The sequence below is a fragment of the Lichenostomus cassidix genome, chromosome Z (genome assembly GCF_008360975.1).
Source record: "Lichenostomus cassidix isolate B80296 chromosome Z, HeHo_3.0, whole genome shotgun sequence".
NCBI classification, from domain to species: Eukaryota; Metazoa; Chordata; class Aves; order Passeriformes; family Meliphagidae; genus Lichenostomus; species Lichenostomus cassidix.
Genome location: NC_139511.1, coordinates 54,216,609 through 54,238,360, shown reverse-complemented (window position 1 = coordinate 54,238,360; position 21,752 = coordinate 54,216,609). Strand labels below are relative to the sequence as shown.

Sequence of the window (21,752 nt, the reverse complement as noted above, 5' to 3'; positions counted from 1 at the left end):
GCTGTAGTCCCGCCCGCCGCGCTGCAGCCTGGGACGGCAGTGCCTGCCGCTGCCGCAGTCAGCGCGGCTCCTCCCGCTGCGCCCGCCATCCCGCGGCGTGAAGGCCATGGACGTCAACCAGCCCAAGCAGGAGCATTTGCTGGCTCTGAAAGGTACGGGCAGCGCGGTCCCGCCGGTTCCGGCCTGCCCGGCCCTGATCCGGTGGTGAAACAGCGTGTCTGGTCAGCAGCCGAGGGTGTTTCTCCCCCGGTTTGGAAGGAGGTGGAGCGGGGCCGGCCCGGAGCTCGGGGCCCGGGGCGGGAGCTGCCGGAGGGTGTGAGGGAGCGGTGGGGCTGCCCTGCTCTGCTCTGCCATGCCCGCGCACCACAGGGTGTGCACCTGGCGTGAGGGGCTCAGCGGGGCTGCTCGGCTGCGGCAGTGCTTTGCACAAGGCTTTGGTTACAGGAAAATATTTAGCTAAAATTTCTTGTGCAGTTCCCCTGCTGTCTGTTTTGTTGTTTATCTTCCAGGACGAGAGAACTCAGTCTTAAACTGCATCAGGGGAGGTTTAGGTCGTGCATTTGGAGGGATTTCTTCACAGGAAGGGTAACTAGACGTTGGCAGGGGCTGCCCAGGGAGGTGGTGGAATCGCCGTCCCGGAAAGTGTCCTAGGAAAGTCTGGACGTGGCACTTGGTGCCGTGGTCTAGTTGACAAGCTGGTGTTCTTCTTACGTTGGATTCCATGATCTCAGACGTCTTTTCCAACCCAGCTGATTCTGTGATTCCCCTTTGGATGGCTTTTGCCCTTTTCACCTCATGCTTAATGTGCAACTATGAGACTTCCTTACTATTTGACGAATAGGGAAAACACAGTTGTGTGGGTCACTTGCATGCCTCCAAAATCAATGCAGAAATCAAGAGAGCCTTGTGAAGAATCTGATAATTTCTGAATCATAAATGCTGCTACTTATGTATGTGTATTAAAGAGCTGGTTAGAATCTCAACTCTGCAAGCATTCTAGATCAGTGTGGCTGCCCAGATGGATAAAGTAGTGCAGATATTAGTAATTTCAGAGCCCATCTGGTCTTAAAACTCTCCTGGACAAAAGTTTTTAATGATGCCTGCATGTGATCATAAAATCTGTTTACCACAATTCAAAGCTCAACAAGCCTTTTTCAAATACATGTACACACAAACACAAAAAAGGTGAAAACCTGAGAATATGAAACATCATCAGCTGACAAATGCATTTTGATGGTAATTAGTTCAAAGCAAAAGTCTTTATGGTGGGTCATTTTGCTTTTGTAGCAAACCAGTGCAATCCTTGGGCTTGTATTGAATTTGGTGCAGTGTCCAGGCTGTAGATTTTGCAAAAGCAGTGGGGAAGGTGTGAAGCCTTATTTGCATTGTGACTGTATTAAACAAAATCTTGAAAGCAGCAATCCTAGATTTTATTATTTTAAAATCATTGTATATTACTGCTCTCCATCAGCGAACCTGAAATAATTGCAAATTTCTTGCAGGGGCAAGAGGAAGAGGGAGAAGGGTGGGAAATAGGAAAGCAACACAGTGCATGTTTTACTTATGCTTCGTAACAGTGTTTGTAGTTCTCCCTTCACCATGCCCATGCATTTCATATAAACTTCGTGTGAAAGCATGAAGCCTTTGAGGACTTAATAAGTATTGTAGTTATTTCAAAAGTCTAATAAATTAAGAAATTATCAGTTTCTTAAGGATTAAGGCATAGTTGCATGTAGTGCTTGGAAGCTTTGAGGCTAAAACTAGATGTGTAGTTCTGATACAAAGTAGAAGCAGGCACCTTTAATTTGCCTAGAGCACTTCCCTTTTAACTTTTTACTTTAGAAACTGCTGTATCAGTCGGTTCTATTTCAGGAAGAGTTTCTGTAACACATGTGTCTTTATGTGCCCTGGCTTAAAATGCTGACATGTAAGAGGAAGCCTTTTTAAACAAATTGTCTGCTAAATCTGAGAAAATAGGCAGTAGTAAATAAAATAATAAAAATAGATAAATTATTTCAATAAAATAATTAAATAAAAATTAAATAAGCAGTGCCTTTTAATATACATTACAACAATATAACGAGTAGTGAAGGATAGCAGGTATGAGATGGTGACAGTAAAATAATTTTTTTGGAAAGGGACTATTCTGAGTAAACAATATGCATATGGATAATGTTCAGTGTACTGAAGTTACACTCGTGATGATGGCATACAGCCTCTAATGTTCAGCCTAGGTTAAATAGAACGTTCTGATATATAGCTTAAATAGTTTTCCTACTTTTTTTTAAAAAATCCTAGCAATGTTTATCTTAATATAGTAGTATCTTATTGTTTTATAATACTTCTGCTTTAGGTCCTGTTTTCTACTGATTTTTGCATCACGGGGCAAGGAAATTCTTGTAAATAAGATGTTTCAGTCTAGATATGAGAATCCTAATCAAGAGACTGTTTTCCTAAGAATCACTGGATTCCTACTGTTCAAGCATGGAAGTGGTCTTGCACTATCGACCACATCAGAGAGATCTAATAAAACTGCAGAAGTTTGCAGAAGCAGCAGTGAAGGAGTTTCCCATTCGTCAATTACCAAGATTTGCACCCTGGTTTCCAAATGATTTACACAGTCTTCCCCTCAAACCAAAAAAGCAGGCACCTGTTATTCCTTGTGAGGAAGTGGAAGAGTTGAAACAACTTTCTACACCTTCAGAGTATGTTACAGGATCTCCTGATTATGACAGCACAAAAAGTCTCCTTGAGTTTCACTCTAGCATGAAACATGGTCCAGCTTTTATCCAAGCACAGGTTGTTCACAGACCAATTAACTTGGACTATCAAGGAGAACAACCGCCTAATGGAAAACAAAAATTGAAAAGGTCTTGGAGTGCCTCTCTCCCTAGCGCTAAACTCAAGGAAAAGATTCGTCCTTTATCTCAAGAACTGCAAAATAGTTTGGAAAGACTAAAACTGCATGCATTTTATAGAGCAAAGTGGACAATTGAACAATCTGTTTGTAATAACCAGAATTTGGAAGATATATGGATAAAATTGAATCAACTCATTAAAAAAAATGAATTGCCATCTTGCAATGCTACTATCCAAAGATCTATGGGACAGATATGGATTTTCTGTGATATATTATACTGTGAATATGTTAGAAATATTCTTAGGGAGCAGCTAAGCCTTACAGATAAAATGGATTTGTTTGTACATAAATATGGAATTATATTTAGTTTATAACTGAAGATATAGTTTAGTAATAAAATTACTGTCAGAATACTAGCGTTTTTGAGCAGTTTGGAATATGTAGACTTTAGAACAACTGACGAATTAATGGTGAGAAAGCTACTTGTATTACTTTGCTACAGTATTCTAACCATAATGATATAGTTCTTTAACTTTGTTCTGCCTCAAGACTTACCGTTCTGTTAAGATTAGTGTGTTTCTGTTTGGCTTAGTGCTGCATTTTATAGCTTTTCTCTACCTTGGTGGTCTAAAGAAAGAAAACTAAGGTAAAAATTCCAGACTATTGTGGCAAGCTATGTCAGATAATAAAATGCATTCAGTTAAACAAAGTACATCCTTTCTGCTTCTTGGGAGTTAGGAGAGGGAAAAATGTTTTTAAATTAGTTGTAATAATTGCTATAATATCTGTAATTGACATTAAGACTTTCAAGTTCTGATTATTTCCTGAAAGTAGCGTGTGAGTTTTTTTAATGAAGGCATATGAAATCCAAACTTATTTTATGTGGCATGTATGCAGTGTGCTAGTAATGTTAGCTGTATTTTCACAGAAATATTAGTGATAACTTCAGTGGAAGTTGTGGGCTGAAAAATAATGAAACAACTTAATAATTGCTGGTTTACACCTTTGGTAATAAGATTTTTTTTCCTGATGTTTCTGTTCTTTTGTCTCTAATTATATTTGGGAACAAGAAAACACTAGCTTCCAGCTAAAAGTGAGGAAATTAAGAAATGAGGCTACTATATGAAACCTCTTATTTGTTGTCTCTGAGAATTTGAATGCCTTTTATGGTCATAAAAGCCTGAGTTCAGCATGACTTTTTGTCTACTGAAAGAATTAAGTGTTCCAAGGTCATGCTGTCCCTGCTCAATTGAGTGTTTGGAGGGTCAGTAGAGAAGTTAAACTGGGATCAATATGACTGCAACAGTGTGCATTTACACTCCTACTAACTCTACATAGTTTTGTTGTAGCTGGAGGTCAAGGTCTGTGGCATCTGGAAAAGGGAGAAAATAAGTGTTTAGTATTTGTAGATTGTTAGATTTTCATTAATGTCAGTCACATCAAAGTGAACATAAGCATAACAGATATCCCTCTGTGGAAAAACTAAGTAAAATCCCCTTAGACTGACATTTTTAATAACGTCCTTATATTGAATGATTATATTTTATTATAGGCATTACTTTTTTCTTTTTTTAAACATCAAAATTGGTCTATTTGAGTCATTGACATGTATTTTTAAACTTTGACTGAATTTTAAGACATTCGTAAATGTTTTATGTTGATGTTTAGGGTGTTTGTAACATTTAATATGACCACTTAGCAAAATTGATGCAAAATGCAGTCTAGAGTAACTGAGGGTTCTAATTTGTTTTAAAGCTTATATAGCAAAGTTACTCCACTGACATTATATTTCTGATCTTAACATTAATAGTAATAAAATTTCTTTGTGCATCAGCATTTTTGAAGATAAAATGGAGTAAAATGTGGTGTGATTTGATTTCTCTTTAATTTATTTTGTATCTAGGATCTTAGAAGAAACAGGCTGAGACGGTATATTTTCTAACATTAATTTAACAGTCCTAATAAATATGATAATATACTTATCATAGTTTGTTGTGGCTTCATTCTGTGATGTATTTATTTATTTTCTGAAACATGACTTAACTTTTTCTTTAGAAACAGTCAGCAAATACTAGTTTATACCAGCTTAGTGTAAATTTTAATAAAATTAGTTAATGCCAGTAATAAAGTCCTACTATATTAATTTGATATCCTGACAAAAGAGCTAAACAAACGTTTTACTCAACAGAAGAAGACATTGCTATCACTGTAGCTGCGAGCTTTTTGCTGTGTGGGGTTGGCTTATATGTGAATAATCATGGATGCACTGCTAGCTGTGAGCAGCTCAGCTGATAACTGTCATGTAATAAAGACTGAGCACCACCTTTGGTTGCTCTACAGAATTACTACAGTCTCGGTTAGCACCAGTGTATAAGCCGAAGTCCAGGCTTTCATTTTGTTCTCTTCAAAGAATGCATAATTCATATGCATATGTAATTCAGTAGCTTCTCTTTTTCATTTTCAATGTTGAATGTGGTTTGCTACTTCCTCTGTTTTGTGTATCTTGGGTTTCAATAGACTTCATGTTTCTAAGTCTTCAAAGGTCCTGTTTTTCGACTTTTCACCATAACAAAGAGAATATATTACCTTTCTTTTTTCATATGAAAAGTGAGAATTGCTTGTGTCAATGCTAATTTGCATAGGTCTGCTGTATGGTGGTGTAAGTTCTTGTGAACCAATACAGCCCACTACCAAAATGTGTATCAAAGTAATTGAATACTTTATACCACTAGAAACAGTGAATGCTGTCTGAACGCATTAGCTGTACAAAAGTACAATAAAAATAAACCCGCCATACATGTGTCAATGCAAGGGTATTGATTGACTTGTTGCAGTCAAGAGAAATCTTTTGGTTTATTGTTCAGTTTTAGTTGGTTTTATGTTTGTTAGGTTTCAAAGAAAAAAAGCCCAACAGTTTTTACATATTCAGATTAACACCTAAGATTACAAATGCTCAGGTCTTTTTTCATATGAATGCCTTCATGAGAAGCTATATACAAGTTTACAGCCTTTGGTTAATTTGAAGGGGAGAAATTATTTTAAGTAGCATCTTAAATCTGTCATAGCAGTAAAAATAATTATGCATGTGAGTTAAAATAGCCTTTGAAAATACTGCTTACTTGAACTAGAGATTTTCTTAATAGCAAAATCTCAATAATTTTGATTTTGTCATTATCAATAAAATAGTTGTAAGTATATTCCTGAGGTTTTTGTGATATATTTTCTGGTTTGAGTTTAAAGTTTGTGACTTACAGAAAATGCAGTGGTATAAATACTGTAGAATTTTAGTGTTGTAACTCTATCTTGTGTATGTGTTATAGGTTAAGGTGTAAAGCAATTTCTTATAGACTGGTGTTGGACTGAAAGGGTCCATATGAATCATCATGTCCCATTCTAGAGCAACAAGCATCACGGGACAGGCGCTTGACCTGGAAAAGTCCACAGATGAAACTGGTACACTTCTGAAGACCACAAAACACTTAATGCTGTAGCAGGTGTAAGAAAGACCTTTAGCATATCAAATTGAAAGCAGTAGATTAGTAGGTTAGTTCACCAGGGCAAGAAGGCAAGAAGAAGCAATGGCATTACCAGTGTTCTTGGATCTCAGAATAGCAGGGACATTTTTTTATATTGTGAAAGGCCATGTGATCCTTTTTCAGGCTAAGATTTATTTGGTGGTTGTGGTTTGTTGGGGGTTTTTGGTGGAAGGACAGCAAGGCAAAATTATACTTGGAAAAAAATTAAAATACTTGTTTTATTGACCTATGGTTTGTTTTTTGATTTTTGCAGTGATGAGGCTAACCAAACCCACCTTATTCACTAATATTCCGGTGACTTGTGAAGAAAGAGATTTGCCAGGTAAGTCTTTTCTATTGAGGTATTATTATGTATGTATTAGCAAGTTTAAGCAGTGTGACCATCTAACACGTAGAAGAGTCTTATGACCTTCCACAGACTGTAATCTGAAACAGCAGTATATTTTAGATTTGGTAATAGTTAAAGGATAGTACCAAGGTGCACTCCATAGCTCTTGACCTACACCTTTGAAAGATTGTGATGATTCTCAAACACATGACCTCAAAGTCTGAGCAATTGACACTTAGTCAGAGGTAGTTCTGTGAGAGAAATGTGTAAGTGGAGAAAGATTGGCGTTACTGTATTTTTTTTTTATCTGGAGAAAAGGCCCTGGTAATTAGAACCAGCACATGAATGTTCTAGGGAAAACCATCTTGCATGCATCATTGGTTTTTGAGTTGTGTTATGCTTGGTGTGGCATCATAAACTGGAAATCCCTGTCTTGTCTCCCAGAAATAGTTGAAGTCTAGAAGTCAAGTGTAAGAGAACCAAAGGAAAGATTGAAGGAGGATTGTGTGGAAGTACAAGGGGAAGAAGGTAACTGAGGTTGAGTAGTTCTGTGTAATGTGGTTTAGATGGATAGAATTCCTCTTAAAATTCAGTGTGAATTTGAGCAATGCCGTTGGTATTGTGCCCTTCAGTATGTATATACTGAATAAATTATTGGACACAAGTGCCCTGAAGTTGAGTTATAACTTAAAGGCAGGCCTATGGATATGTATCTTATCTCTGAACAAGTTTATTGTAAAAGAAATATATCTAAAATAAACTACCTCTAAGTAAGTGATCATGTAACTTAAATGCAGACAAACCTGTAGACTTAGCAAATATTTAATTAATAGCAACTTGATATTTTTACAGGTAATCTATTTAACCAGCTCATGAAAGATGATCCTTCTACTGTAAAGGGTGCAGAAACTTTGATGTTAGGAGAAATGCTGACTTTGCCTCAAAATTTTGGGTAAGAGTGAATGATTATAACTGTAATATGCAAGGTTTAGGACTCAATATGTTTAGGATTCATACTTCTCTATTTGAATACCATTGTTCTGCAACGAGATGTTCAGTCACTTTAAAAATAATATGTGGCTTGATTTATATACATATATCTATATATATGTATACTGCCTGATGTTTCTTGTCTGTAGCTTAACTGAACCCAATAAGGATTGAAAGTTGAATGAGATTTCCAGCTGTGGGTAAATTTCTAAGGTAATGTAGTACTATAAACCACATCTTACACTAACAAAGTTTACTACTGTGGTTTTTGTTGGTAATGAAAGCTGTCTTATTCCTCTTAGATTTTTAGCTAGAAAAAATTCTGATTTGTTTGTTCTCTTTTAAAGCTGTTTATCTTAGAAGGATTACTTCAGATGTATGAGTGTGCAAATGCCAATGTTCTTTTCAGATTTGATCTGGCAAACGTGTATGTGTATATACTTAAAAGTGTTTCAGTGAAATCTTGTGGTTTTTTAGTAACTGTTACTAAAAATACTTTCTTTTCTTTTTTTTTTCCTGAAATACAGAAATATATTTCTGGGAGAGACGTTTTCCAGTTATATTAGTGTGCACAATGATAGCAGTCAAGTTGTCAAGGACATACTGGTGAAGGTATGTGAAGAGAAATCCACTTACTTGATTTATAAAACAATAAAACAGTATGATGGTGTTTTCTGACAATGTATTGTATGTTTAATGCTAATACATAGACTTTGGGAAATATATGTCACTTTTTCCAATCCAGAAAATACACCTGGAAATTGGAAAGATTAAGACATAAAAATAGAAATAAATATAGAATTCTTCAAAGATTAAAATTGAAAACTAGGATTGTATCAAAAAGTGGATTTATTACAGAGTTTAGGTTGGAAAAGGCCTCTAAGATCAACAAGTTCAACTGGTAACCCAACACTGCCAAGTCCACCGCTAAACCATGTCCCTAAGTGCCATATCTACACAGTCCCCTGCTGGGGTGGTGACTCAACCACTTCCCTAGACAGCCTGTTCAATGCTTGAGAGCCCTTTTGGTGAAGAAATCATTCCAGCTATTCAATCTAAACCTCCCCTGGTGCAACTTGAGGCCATTTCCTTTTCTTCCTATTGTTTGTTACTTGCAAGAAGAGACCAATCCCCACCTGGCTACAGCCTCCTTTTCAGGTAGTTGTAGAAAGCAATAAAGTCCCTCTCCTGAGCCCTTTTCTGCAGGCTGAACACCTGCTCCACTGACCTTCTCTGGACATGTACCCTTCTATTAAAAATTTCTCTGAAGAACTGGTGTAGCACAACTTCCACACCTAAAAAAATGAAGTTATATTCACTTATCTTCACTTTCAATGAGGTCTTCCAAGCAATTCCCTGTAAAGCGTACACTAATCTGCATATTGTATGAGTTATTTTCTAGTGAATTGGTTTTTTTGCATTTACTGCTGACCAAATAAAACACTGAGAGCAGAAGTTCCAGAGGTCTTTGTGGAACTCAATGTAAAAAGTAAACAGAGATTTTGTATGCTGCATATTAAAGGACTGTATCATTTATATGTTTTAGAACTTGTCCTTAGCTTTATAAGTGTCTCATCATCTTAACACGTCACAGAAGGTGTCTGAGTCAAGGGTATCACAGAATATTCTGAGTTGGAAGGGACCCACAAGGATCAGTAAGTCCAACTCTTAAGTCAGTAGCCCACGTGGGGATCAAACCACAGCCTTGGTGTTGTGAGCCCCATGTTCTGACCAACTGAGGTTTTGCAATATGTATGAAAGCATGTAGAGTACAAAATGCTCAGTGAAACCTAGTACTTTATAACACAAGTTACTTTTCTTTAGATTTAGTTAAACAGCTGTGGTTTTAACCAGTGTTTTGTTTTTCTGACTCTAGGCCGATCTTCAGACAAGTTCTCAGCGTTTGAACCTTTCAGCTTCTAGTGCTGCAGTGGCAGAACTTAAACCTGACTGTTGCATTGATGATGTGATCCATCATGAAGTAAAGGAGATAGGAACACACATGTAAAAATTTAGATTTTTCTATTATTAAATGAGCTTAAATGAAACTGCAGTACATGCATGCTATTCTGCTTTTGATATAGCACAAGATTTAAAGTAACTCAACTTTTTTTTTTCCAATTGGTATTTTTTCAGCTTAGTTTGTGCAGTAAGTTATACTACTCAGACTGGAGAGAAGATGTACTTCAGAAAGTTCTTCAAATTTCAGGTATTGCATGAAGTATTTTACTCTACTTTTAGTAAGTGTGTGAGTCTGGAAACCCATTTTGAAATACCTGATACTTCAAAAGCATTTTTGCATAGCAAAAATGTTCACTTTTAAAAGTGAACCATTAAAAAAGCCAGTCACTACTTCAAACTTCACATGAACTGGTGGTTTCTAATTACCACACAGTTAAACATCTCAGAACTAGTAAATATTATATCTTAAAATTTTTACTAATTCATTGAGAAAAAAATCTACTCTTAAAGTCTCTTTTTATAGCAGACAGCTTTATGACTATTTTTAGACAGAACAAATATTGGTCATTCTGACTTTGATACATCTAACCATTGACTTTATATTATAAAATTCTGATTTTTCTTTTAGTGTGTGTAACCTTTTCTAAACTGGAATTAAGTAGTTTGGTTTTTAAAGGAATTTAAGTAAAGAAGTCTAATGTATTATATCTAATAGCCACAGAAGTAACTGACAAGAGTTTAAACCTTTTGCTCCATCACACAAATTTCAAGACTTGAGATAAGAGTAACTGAGGAAAGCAGGAAATTACTCTAACCTGTGGACTGGTTCCAGCAGGAAGAGTCTGTTTACTGTGTATTTAACAGATGTTTAATTTTTTAGAGAAATATATTGAGGCTTGGATGATGTTGGACTCTTCCTCATGAAATGGAGGATTACATGACATGCTTTATTGAATACATTTTTGGATACTCTCACAGAGCGTTTGATAATACAGGAGCATTATATAATTATGTCCTAAAGCTGCATCAGGGGAGGCTTGGGTTGGACATGAGGAAAAGGTTCTTCACCCAGAGGGTGGTTGGACACTGGAAGAGGCTCCCCAGGGCAGTGGTCACAGCACCAGCCTGACAGAGTTCACAAAGTGTTTGGACAATGCTCTCAGGCACATATTCCTGGGGGTTGGACTTCATGGTCCTTGTGGGTATCTTCCCACTCAGGATATTCTATGATTCTGTGGGGCAGTTGCATTTTGCTGGTTTTTAGTATTCTAAGTGAATACTAAAGTTTTTAGTATTCTAAGTGAATACTTGAGAAAAAATCATTTAAGTCTTTAGAAGGTTAAATTGCCATGCATTACAAAGAACACCTTTGTTAGTACTTGTGGGCCTTGAAATGCCAGGTACTGATTAGTCCAAGGTGTTTCCTGATGATCCTAGGGAAAATTGTTCCATATAAATTTTTGTGTTACCCTCCCTCCTGAAACTAGCATCTCTGAAGAATTTGTTCATCTTTTGTGAAGTTAATTCAGCGAGGATATGCTCTTGAGTTTATTCTGTCATGTATTCTGTCATGCATCTGCTATGTGTATGATCAGAAAGAAAAATAACGCTTTTTAGTGCAATACCCTAGCACTTCAAAACAGTCTGTGCTGAAGTTGTCTGAGAAACCAATTGTTAATCTGTCTTTTTTTTCCATTTCATTCAGGTTCTCAAACCACTAGATGTGAAAACCAAATTCTACAATGCAGAGGTGAGAACTGTGTGTATTCAGGTTTCTTTTGGCGTGCTGGGTTTATTACTTAGATTAAAGTCAAAGTGCTTTGTAAGTAAGCCTTTCTGAGAAAGGTGATCAGTTCTGAAGGGAAAAATGGTGGTAAGATATATATTGTTCAGTTTAGAAATAAATAGGCTTTTGATGAAGGGACAGAAGAGATGTCACAACCTTAATGCAATTGACTAGCAGTTCTGCATATTTTGCAGTTTCCCATGAACTCAGATACTTTCAGTTATTGCTTGTATATTTAGGCTGATAGAGTACTTACTGTAAGGGAGATTAATTATTCATAAAGGAGGTGACAATTTATTAGAGGGGGGAAAATTTAAATTTAAATTACTTAAATTTAAATTTCCCCTATGTAACTATGACCTTTCAGTTCAGTAATTTAAGTTTTAGGTTTGTGATAGTTATACACAGTGCTTCAAATCAAAATTACCTTATATATACCTTTTGTATTTATTTGGACATACTTAGGTGTCTGTCATTGACTATTTATGGAAAAATTTGGTACCTGTATGTAGGCCACAGTCTTCAAACTGTACATTGACCAGGTGTGAGATACCTGAGCAGAACTGGAACATAAACACATACCACTTTCTATAAAGCGGTATAATTCTATAAAGACTGAGTCCTTTGTGGAATTGCTATTATCTGTAAGTGGGAATGTCTGGAAATGTCTTCTGCTATGATTTAAGAACAAAAAGTGATTCTGAGAAATGGCATAATTTCTCTGTGAGCAAAATAAATCTTTTCTTTAGCGTGTGGATTATATTATTGCTTCAGATACCAAGTACGTGGTAGGGAAAAGAGGGACAGATATCTTAAATGTTTCTGTCTCTTTATACTTCATGTGTAAATTTTGTGATGAAACACTTTATAATTAATGGAAATTAAAACCTCTGTAAGGTAAATTCTTGGCAAACTTTTTACATGGATAAAAAGCATTCACTTTTTTCAAAATTGTTATACTGACGTGTCTTCATAAGGGTCTTATCAACTCTCAATCAGCCATCAATTCTTCATGGTAAAAATCTATGAGAAGGTTTGGTGTTTGAGCTGGTACATGTGGTTTTGGAGTTTGTTTTGTTCTTTTGTTTTCTTATGTAGAGTTTTTAAAAGGATCTTTGATGCCTTTTGTTCTACCTGTTCATGAATCTATGTAACTCCCATTACCATCTTACCAATTCAATTGAATGAAAAAAAATTTTTTAAATATTATGGATGACCTTAAGTGAGCAATTTTTATTAGCTTAGCAAACTGGTACAGTTTGCTAATACAATTATACAGTTGCAAATAAATTATACAGTTCCTATATAATTTCTGGAAGTATATAAAGTGTTGCTATGTCTTGTGACCATAGAATTCAACTAAATTTTAAAAACCTAGAAATAAGTCTTTGGTTAGATGTTGTGTGTGATACTACATTGCTGTGAAAGCACCAAGAAATTCATCCTGACTATTATCCTTGGGAGCAGGGGAGAAAAAAATGGTATGTGTCAGTTATCAGTTAACTAAAGATCTTTAAGGTTGACTAACCAGTTAAACTGTTGTCATTAATATTATGGATGTGATGCTGTCTATTAATAATGCCTGTTACTAAAATTATTTTCTATTAATATTCTAATGATAATCCATAATTTAAATTTTTTTCTAAGACAAGGAATGATGCTGAACCCTAATCTTCTTGCTTATTGCTTATATTGCAGTAGCACCCAAATGGAGTTGATCACTGAAATTTATGCATAGAACACATGCTGTATTGCCCTAACCTGCTGCAATCCTGGGACTTAATTACTCTCTCACTGACTTTAATGTGCCTTGAAAAAGGCTCTGTAAAAGGTTCTGTTCCCGCAAGCATGCACAGGGAGGCAGACAACAAAGTTTGCAATTGAAGCTGGGTCTTTAGACTGGTGGATATTCAAAAAAGAGTTTTCCTTGATGATATTATGCCAAATTTTGTTATCACTTGCAACATGGTAGCTTTGCTAGGACACATTGCCACATGATTTTTATTTTGAGACATAATGTATCAGATACTTCAAATTATCTCTAAGATGGCAAGGACTGTTTTTCCATTTCATATACAACCCATTGCATGGATTTCAATTCAGGACAAACTCTAAACTTGCTCAAAAACTAACTCTTTTTTTTGAGTCAGTTTATTCTACCATATCTTGTCTGTGACTTGTTTGCCTAAGCTCTACTTTGGATTGGTTCTGAAGCAAAGCTAGTAAACCATGTAACCATACTAGCCATAAGTTATTAGAAATGTAGTTGTCATCTTTGTTTGCATCCATTTTTATTTATGTTTCTGTCTTACTAATGCTATCATGTTTAAATGGTGCAAAAAAATGCAGAAATGCATTTTGTTTGGAAGTTAGCCTCCTTTTTCTTTAACATTTAACCCTAATTTCTCTAATGTGTTCTTTTTTTTATTTTCCCATTAGAGTGACCTCAGTTCTGTGGTAATTTTTATTTATTTTTTTATAAATATGTATGCTTTTTTAATTGCTTAACTGTCTCTGTGCTTGTTATTGACATTCCTTTACAAACATAATGGAAAAGCAATGTTTGTTCTGCATATTATAAACTGACTTTTCTCATCTTTCTACGTGCAGCTAATCATTTAAATGGTTAGCTCTTTCTTTAATACCCATTGTTGAAACTAGAACTTGTTGGTTACAGATTCTTGCTTGTGGGGGTCCTGCTATAAAATACCTCACCAAAATTTTATTAGATTCATTACTTGAAAACGTAATTATTTCCTTCTAAAATTTTCTGCTTTTGACCCATGGAAATGTAGGTTTCACTACAGCACTGCTTGTGTAAGCTGTGACAGAACTTTTCACATCTGGTTGGTGGAGACAGTGGGTTTGAGGAGAGAGCAGCAGTTGGATGTTCTTCCTGCCTTTGGCTAGCTGGAACTGCACTTCACAATTTTAACTGCATGTAACAGTTGATTGAATTACTATCTTACTTCTGCAATCTGATTTCACTTTAAGATATGCCTGGTATTACAATTAACTGCATATTTTGAAAAGTTGTTGGTTTTTTTTTAAACTATCTGATATTAAACCAAAGTAGGAATAACACAAAACTAACTTGCTTTTTCATTATGCCGCTTATTTTTTCTTTTCCCTTTCAAATTAGCTTTTTTAAAATTTCTGCCTATGGTTGCTGCTTTGAAAACTGCTAAAATTTGGGTAAATGGACACTTTGAGCAATGGATTTATGGGATATAAATGGTATCAATTGAAGTGACAGTCAGGTGGTAGTAGTAATGACTACTGAGAACAATGTTTTAATTTAGGTTATTTCCAGTTCCTGCAAGTATGAGGTGTCTCTGTAACCTATTGTGGTTGCAGAGTTTTCATTACTATATATATATGCTGCTTTGTGTTTAAGGTGTTTGCAAGGCAATACAAAAAGTTACACAATCATTCTGTGTTTCTCCTTCTAACACAATTTTTTGAGACTAAACATATTTTGGCTATTTTGCCCCACTTATTTTGCAATTTATAAGCAGGACTCCATTTGTATAAAGTACCATTTATTTACACTGATTAAAAATAAACTGTAAGTTTTCTTCCACCTTCCTCACAAAAGTACTTTCTTAAAATTTATCATGACAAAATACTCAAACTGCTTCCATCTGAATCTGTAGAATAGACTATTTCAGTTGGAAGGGATATACAAGAGTCATTCAGTTCAATGGCCTGAACCAGTAACTCTTTTGTAAATGCAAATTCACAAAATTTTTTTAATTGGCACTTATTAAGTTTTGGTTTTCACTTTTCTAGGGGCTCATATTTTGAATAGACTGAGCCTTCCATAATTGTCCTATCCTGAGATTTTTAGAGATGCAAAGTGACTTCACTGGTTTGCAATTCCACAAAAAAAAAAGAGGCAAAACCATCTCTAGTTCCATGGGGTTTTATCTTCTGAAGTTTAAGGCTATAGCTTTCATTTCTATACTAGAATTGGTCCTTCAACACCGTCTTGAGGCATTTAGCTTCAGATGTTCTGAAGGTAGAGCACTAGTTAAATTGTTGGATGCATCCAATATTGGTAATCTTTGGCATGTTGCAGCTGAGTGAGAGAGGGGGCTGGATTTTGCATTTTAGCTAGAATGCTAGTATTTAGTAATAAAATCTCAGAGCATGTACATGAACTATTTTACTTCAAAGAAAAACACACACATTTTAATTTTTTATACAGCTTGATGCACTAGTAATCTGGCATGGCATGTTGTGCACTGCAATTCTTTACCATTTATTCTATTGTTTTAATAATTTGGATAAAAGCTTGAGTTGCTATTAAGTTGATGAAAGTCTTGGGAAGTGGTGATTTGATGCATTACAAAGAAGCAGTAGCTAGACCATAGCAAAATTATCCCACATCCATTGTTTGGCAAGATAGCTGTTGACTAACACTTTTGCTCCTACTGTTACTGGAATTAAGGTTTTTTCTTGCATTAATTAATTTGATTTTCAGGCATGAACTAAACATGTGTGACCTTTTTTTAACAATAGGACTGCCTACTCTTTTTAATAACACTAATCACGTTTTCATGAACTTGCACTCTTGATTTTTTTCAGACAGATGAAGTGTTTCTGGAAGCTCAGATTCAGAATATCACTACCTCTCCAATGTTTATGGAGAAGGTTTCTTTAGAGCCATCTATGATGTACAATGTTGCAGAACTGAACACAGTTGACACAGCAGGGGAAAGGTATGTTCAGATTCAGGATATTTGACTTTGAAACTCTCTGTATTAGGATTTCATGAGATGTAAGTATTAATTAGTCAGTTGTCTCTAATGAGAGGATTGTATGTCTTCACTTGAGTAAAAAGTTCAAATTCCTATTATGTATTCAACTGAAAAATTTGTTACGGTTTTGTTTTTATAGACACTCTTCTTTAAAATCTATAGTTTTACCTAATAGAGAAATTTCCAGCTTAATCCTCAAATAATTTGTAACCATGATGACATGGGAACACGAAAACATACTATTTTTTCTGTGTCTCCTATATAAAATTTAACCCAGATCTGGTTTTGATCTGATCTCTGTGTACATACTTAGCCTTACAGGACCCATCTGACTAATCCCTGGCTCCTATCAGTAAACTGGTAACTGTTTTCAATTGTTTGAATCATGATCTAGCAAGGAAGTAGTCAAGGTCAATCAGTGGTACACCCTTATAGGGTCTTAGAATTTAAAAATTTGTCATGCTAAAATAAATTATATTTCATTTAGTTAAACACCTAATACCAGAATAACTGACTACTGTGGATACAAGAGCTTGTGAAGTTAACTTTGGCTGTTTGTGCTTTGCAGTTGCTTGGGTTTTTGGAGGTGATTGAGTGCTTCAGCAGTAGGGGCTGAAGTGAAAATTCTGTCTTCTCCTTGCCTGTTGAAGGATTCATCTGCAGCATAATGAAGCATTGTTCTTACAGGGTGTTTGCATCTGCTGTAATGGTTCTTCTCCTGAACAGGAATCTTAGTTTCATGACATTGAGATTTACTGTGAGGGAAAACAAATAGCAGAAAAAATACTACCAGCATTTTTGTTTAAATGCTAAAATGCAACATAATAAATTATAATGTAGCAGAGTGGATTTCTATCTTACTTCTCCCTGGCTGAAAAGAACAGGGTTTTTTATTTCTCTATGGTCCTTGGTGCTACATAAATTCTAGAGTTGTTTTCTGTTGTGAAAACAAAAAATATTCTATGTGTTTTACTATCAATAAACAATGCATACACACACAGTGAGACTGGTGGGGGATGGGGAAAAAAGGTTGGGTTCTTAAGTGTTCTTCAAAGTAACTGTTTAAATTAACACCCAGTGGTTTTTTCCTTTCAGTGAGTCTACTTTTGGCGCAAGGACTTACTTACAACCTATGGATACACGTCAATACTTATACTGTCTAAAACCAAAGCAAGAATTTGCAGAGAAAGCTGGAGTAATAAAAGGTGTAACAGTGATTGGTAAACTGGACATTGTATGGAAAACTAATCTGGGTGAAAGAGGAAGGCTGCAAACTAGCCAGCTCCAAAGAATGGTAAGTTTAACTTGTTAATTTAATTTGGCATTCATGTTTAAGGAAACTCCACGAACAATTTCATTATGATTTGGAAAAATGTGAGCTGCTTACTTTCTGAGCCTCATTTTTTATTCACAGTTTTCTCTATGTATTAGAGAGTTATTTCATATATTTCTTCAGTGATGTGTGGGTAAATTAATGGATCGAGCACTTTAATTGCCAGAATCAAGTAACCAGTGTTGCAAAATACATCTGCTAGAATCAAATTAAATGCTTGAATACCATTTAGCAACAAACTAACAAAATAACTTTAAATATACCAACTCTTGACATGGAAATTGCTCCCAAGTTCATACAGACATTTTAGCTTGGAGTGACATTTCTTTATGCATACTATTTGTCTTTCATGTCCACAGTTTTGATTAAGTCTATCCTATTCTGGTTGATTTATAAATTGTTCTTAAATTTTAAGTTGTAATTACTATTTGCTTATGTCAGCTGCACAGCTGCACTCTAATATCTAAATCTGACTTGCATCTTCTCAGTTGAGGATGGTGAGAACGATATGGAAGAGTAGTTAAAAACAATTTGAAAATTGAATATCAGTCTGAGTTTACAAAGCTTATGATTGGGTCTCTGCCTGTCTTTCCCCCAGTCCCCATCTTCAAGTATATTGAGCAGTTCTGTGGGAAATCACGCTGGCTTGGAACAAGGCAAGCAAACTTGGATCATGGAAATTCACAGTAAAGTCACTAAAAAGTCACCTAAGTCACTGAAACATCTCTTGATTTTTAATTGAGATGTTAAGTGTGTATAACCCCATCAAATTTGAAACTGCCCTTTTTCTAAACTTGTTACTCCTGTTACTTTCAAACTTGTTGCTTATTTTTAACAATAAACTGTTTCATTTTCAACTGACCTTTCTCTTTCAACTGATATTTAGAGACATTTTTCCCCCCTCCCTAAATCAGTGTTGTCTCACTCTGCATCCCTTCTTGTTGACCCTTTGAGAACTGCATGTGACACACACACTTCAGCACTCCAGGATTAGTTTTAGTCATGCATCATTTTATGCCGTGTGATTAACAGAGAAGTATTAACTATTTTGTGTACTTTGAGCAACATCTGTCTTTAGAAAAGCAGCAGGTAGTTGGGTTTTTCCTCTCTGAGTTGCAGTGCAACGCTCTCTTTTCTTCTCTCCTCATCTTTTAAGTGCTATTCGATGATTTAATTTCTAGATGTCATCCTTAATCATTTTTCTCCTAATTCATTTGCCAGTACTATAACCATTGTTTCCCATCCAGGCTGAGAATTTTCCCTGTCATTGTTATGGTTCAATCAGAAATGCACCTTTGAAACAAGTATCCACATACTGTAATTTGTGGTTTTGGTTGGGTTTTTTGTTGGTTTTTTTGCATTTTTTCTTTTTTTAATGTAGCTTGGTCTTGGAATTCACAACTACAGTCTCTTTTGGAGACAATAAAGACAATAAACCAGGCAGATGCACGTTCACAGTATGCCAAGGATGCTCCACCTGCTCACAGGCATTCAGTACAGGACCAGACTAGAACCAGTCTGAAGCAAAAGAATATTATTCTTGTGTAGCATAAGCAGGGAATTGTCTAGTTGATTCCATAATCTGAGCAACTACCTCAGTTCTGGATAAAACCTATGTTACTCCTCTTGGTGTTAGTTCAAGGCCTTTACCTCTAACCATCAATTCTTGGAGGTATCTAATTTTTAAGTTCAAAAGGTATGGTGTGGTATAGGCCTCATCTACTCTGGTCCTGTTTTGATTTGGTCAGTTGATGCTAAGTTTATTCTCTACAATACTGCTTTTACTGTGGGTTTGTGTTTGTTGGGTTTTTTTCTTAATGTATCTCCAGTAAAAGAAGAGCATAATGTTATGGAAAACTAGCTGTTGTTTTGGAAACTGAGCACAATTTTTCCAGGCAATTCCTGCCTGTCATCTAATACAGCTGAATATATTTGCATTTTTCCAGTGCTGAATGATTACTTCTCTTTATTGCAAGCCTTCAAATGTATGTGGCTTGACTAATCTTAAGTCCCCATTGGTTTGACATCCCTTTGCTTACGCTAATGTCCAATTTAATATGCTTTCTGAAATGTCATCTGTCATTAGTCTGTAGCAAACCTTATGTGACTAAAACCTATTCCCAGCCTGTCAGTCACTGACTTGCTGGACCTCTTTGGGAATATCTTTCAATCACACTGTAAATATAACTTTCACTAGAGCATCATTTTATCAGCAGAATTGGAACATGTATAACACCTAAGCCTTGGCAGACAGGACAAGTTTTTCCCTATTTTCCCCTCATGATCTATATTTTGTGGGGATTGGAAATCTAAATATGCTTTTTATCTGCAGGTTACTATTTTCAATCAGCCCTGGTTTGGAGTAATTAAGATATTTATTGTAGGTTTGTTAGTAGACCATATGAAATGTGTTTGGCTCATGGGTAATTGGCAGGTATTCATATGATGTGACTTTCTAACTGATGGCAATCAACTGTTTTGGTAGAAGCATAGAGGACTGAAATGGCAGTTTCACTTGTTTCTTAGCATGTGGAATAGTGGTGGGCTTATGCAGGGAAGTTTTACTTATGTTGTCCACACAGATCTGTTATCTGCGTAACAGAGGTCTTGGAATAAAGCTGATCTTCTCAGGAACTGTACATGGCAATTCAAACTTTTAAGGATGTAAACTATCTTGAAAAACATAATAATAAAGATCATTGTTAACTAATGAATTTTTAAACCAATGAAGACGGTGGTCATCAGTTGAGGATGGCGAACTGCTAGGATTTCCATATTAATCAAAAGCACAGTCTTTCTTCAGATTTCTCTTACTCCAAGCTTCTTCCAGGAAATGAAAACTTAAGTAGTGAAAACTTCAACTTCCCTATCCAACATCTAAGAATACACATTCTTGCTCCTTTCCAGGCTCCTGGTTATGGTGATGTAAGGCTTTCATTGGAGACAATACCAGATACCGTAAATTTGGAAGAACCTTTTGACATTACATGTAAAATAACAAATTGCAGGTAACAATGTTATGTGATTCTTGTACTTTTCTGAGTGGGTGAGTACTGGCTGGTTTTGTTTCATGTTTCAATATTTCTCTTGAAACATCTTAAACCTGGACTTTACTATATGAGTTGTAGCAATACAAAAATAATTGAAACACAGAGACTTGAAAAAACAAAGAATCAACTACAATTAAAAAAATTCTATCATGATGTTAATGCTGTCTGAAATAGGAGATTGCCAAAAATCTGTAGAGGAATTCCATGGATCTGTCTGCAGAATTATTTAAGATTGCACTTCATACTTCAATGACAAATCATCTTGGGGTTGCAAGAGTGACATTTAAATGTAGCAATTCTAAATAGAAGTTGAGGCCAGGGACTAAAGCATATCTCTGGCCTGCACATACTTGCCATGGAAAGCTTGTAGTCCATCCAAAATGTAAGCACTATTATGCTACCCAGTATTGCTAAACCATGACAGGATGCTCATGTCAAACAGAGCTATCTGCAGCTGAATTACTGTGCATCACAATAAATACTGCTTGCCACCTTATAATGTTATGAATCTCAATTAAGAGTAACCTGAATAATGATGAATGTTTTTCATGTCTGCAGTCTTTGAATGCTTAAAAAAGCCCACAGATTTATTCTTGTTTTTCAATTTCCTCTAGCAGTGAAAGGACCATGGATCTGGTTTTAGAAATGTGCAATACTAATTCCATCCACTGGTGTGGAGTTTCAGGAAGGCAACTTGGAAAGCTGCACCCAAGTTCATCCCTCCATCTTGCACTTACATTGCTATCTTCAGTGCAGGGATTGCAGGTAAGTTATTAGCACACTTTTGTTGCAAAATAGCTGTTTTATAATATTAATAGGTCTTTCTAATAACAACTCTTGTAAATATTTTCCCTTTCTAGAGTGTCTCTGGCCTAAGACTTACAGATACATTTTTGAAGAGAACATACGAGTATGATGATATTGCACAAGTCTGCGTAGTTTCTTCAGAAGTCAAGCAAAGCTGAAGAAAAAAATGTTGTAGCTTTGCTGGGCTTGTTTTATTTTTGACCAACTTCTTGATGTTTTTGCAGTCCAATTGTATTAAAATTAGTACAAACGAAACCAAATCCCTATATAGCTGTAAATGTAATAATGATTATTTAATTTCTCTGAGCATTTCTTGAATGTTTTAAAATCTTTTAAA

The 21,752-nt window shown here is 35.7% G+C and overlaps 2 protein-coding genes across 9 annotated transcripts; both read left to right on the top strand.

Moving 5' to 3' along the window:
• The first annotated feature begins 17 nt into the window (after nucleotides 1-17).
• Nucleotides 18-21,721, top strand: TRAPPC13 (trafficking protein particle complex subunit 13). Of its 8 annotated transcripts, none has more exons than XM_085042022.1 (13): nucleotides 18-152; nucleotides 6,650-6,718; nucleotides 7,577-7,676; nucleotides 8,242-8,326; nucleotides 9,591-9,718; nucleotides 9,851-9,923; nucleotides 11,382-11,426; nucleotides 13,902-13,919; nucleotides 16,053-16,186; nucleotides 17,321-17,519; nucleotides 20,466-20,566; nucleotides 21,226-21,373; nucleotides 21,469-21,721. In XM_085042022.1, the coding sequence occupies exons 1-13, from the start codon at nucleotides 107-109 to the stop codon at nucleotides 21,571-21,573; spliced, it is 1,251 nt and encodes a 416-aa protein (XP_084898148.1). In that variant the 5' UTR covers nucleotides 18-106; the 3' UTR covers nucleotides 21,574-21,721. The 8 variants fall into 8 exon arrangements, with proteins under 8 accessions (XP_084898148.1, XP_084898147.1, XP_084898150.1 ...); XM_085042021.1 differs by having other exon boundaries at nucleotides 21,223-21,373; XM_085042019.1 differs by lacking the exon at nucleotides 18-152 and adding an exon at nucleotides 6,229-6,313.
• On the top strand, nucleotides 31-4,847 carry SHLD3 (shieldin complex subunit 3). The gene is made up of 2 exons (XM_085042030.1): nucleotides 31-152; nucleotides 2,354-4,847. Exon 2 carries the CDS (start codon nucleotides 2,485-2,487, stop codon nucleotides 3,232-3,234), a length of 750 nt encoding a protein of 249 aa, XP_084898156.1. The 5' UTR covers nucleotides 31-152; nucleotides 2,354-2,484; the 3' UTR covers nucleotides 3,235-4,847.
• Nucleotides 21,722-21,752: the final 31 nt, after the last annotated feature.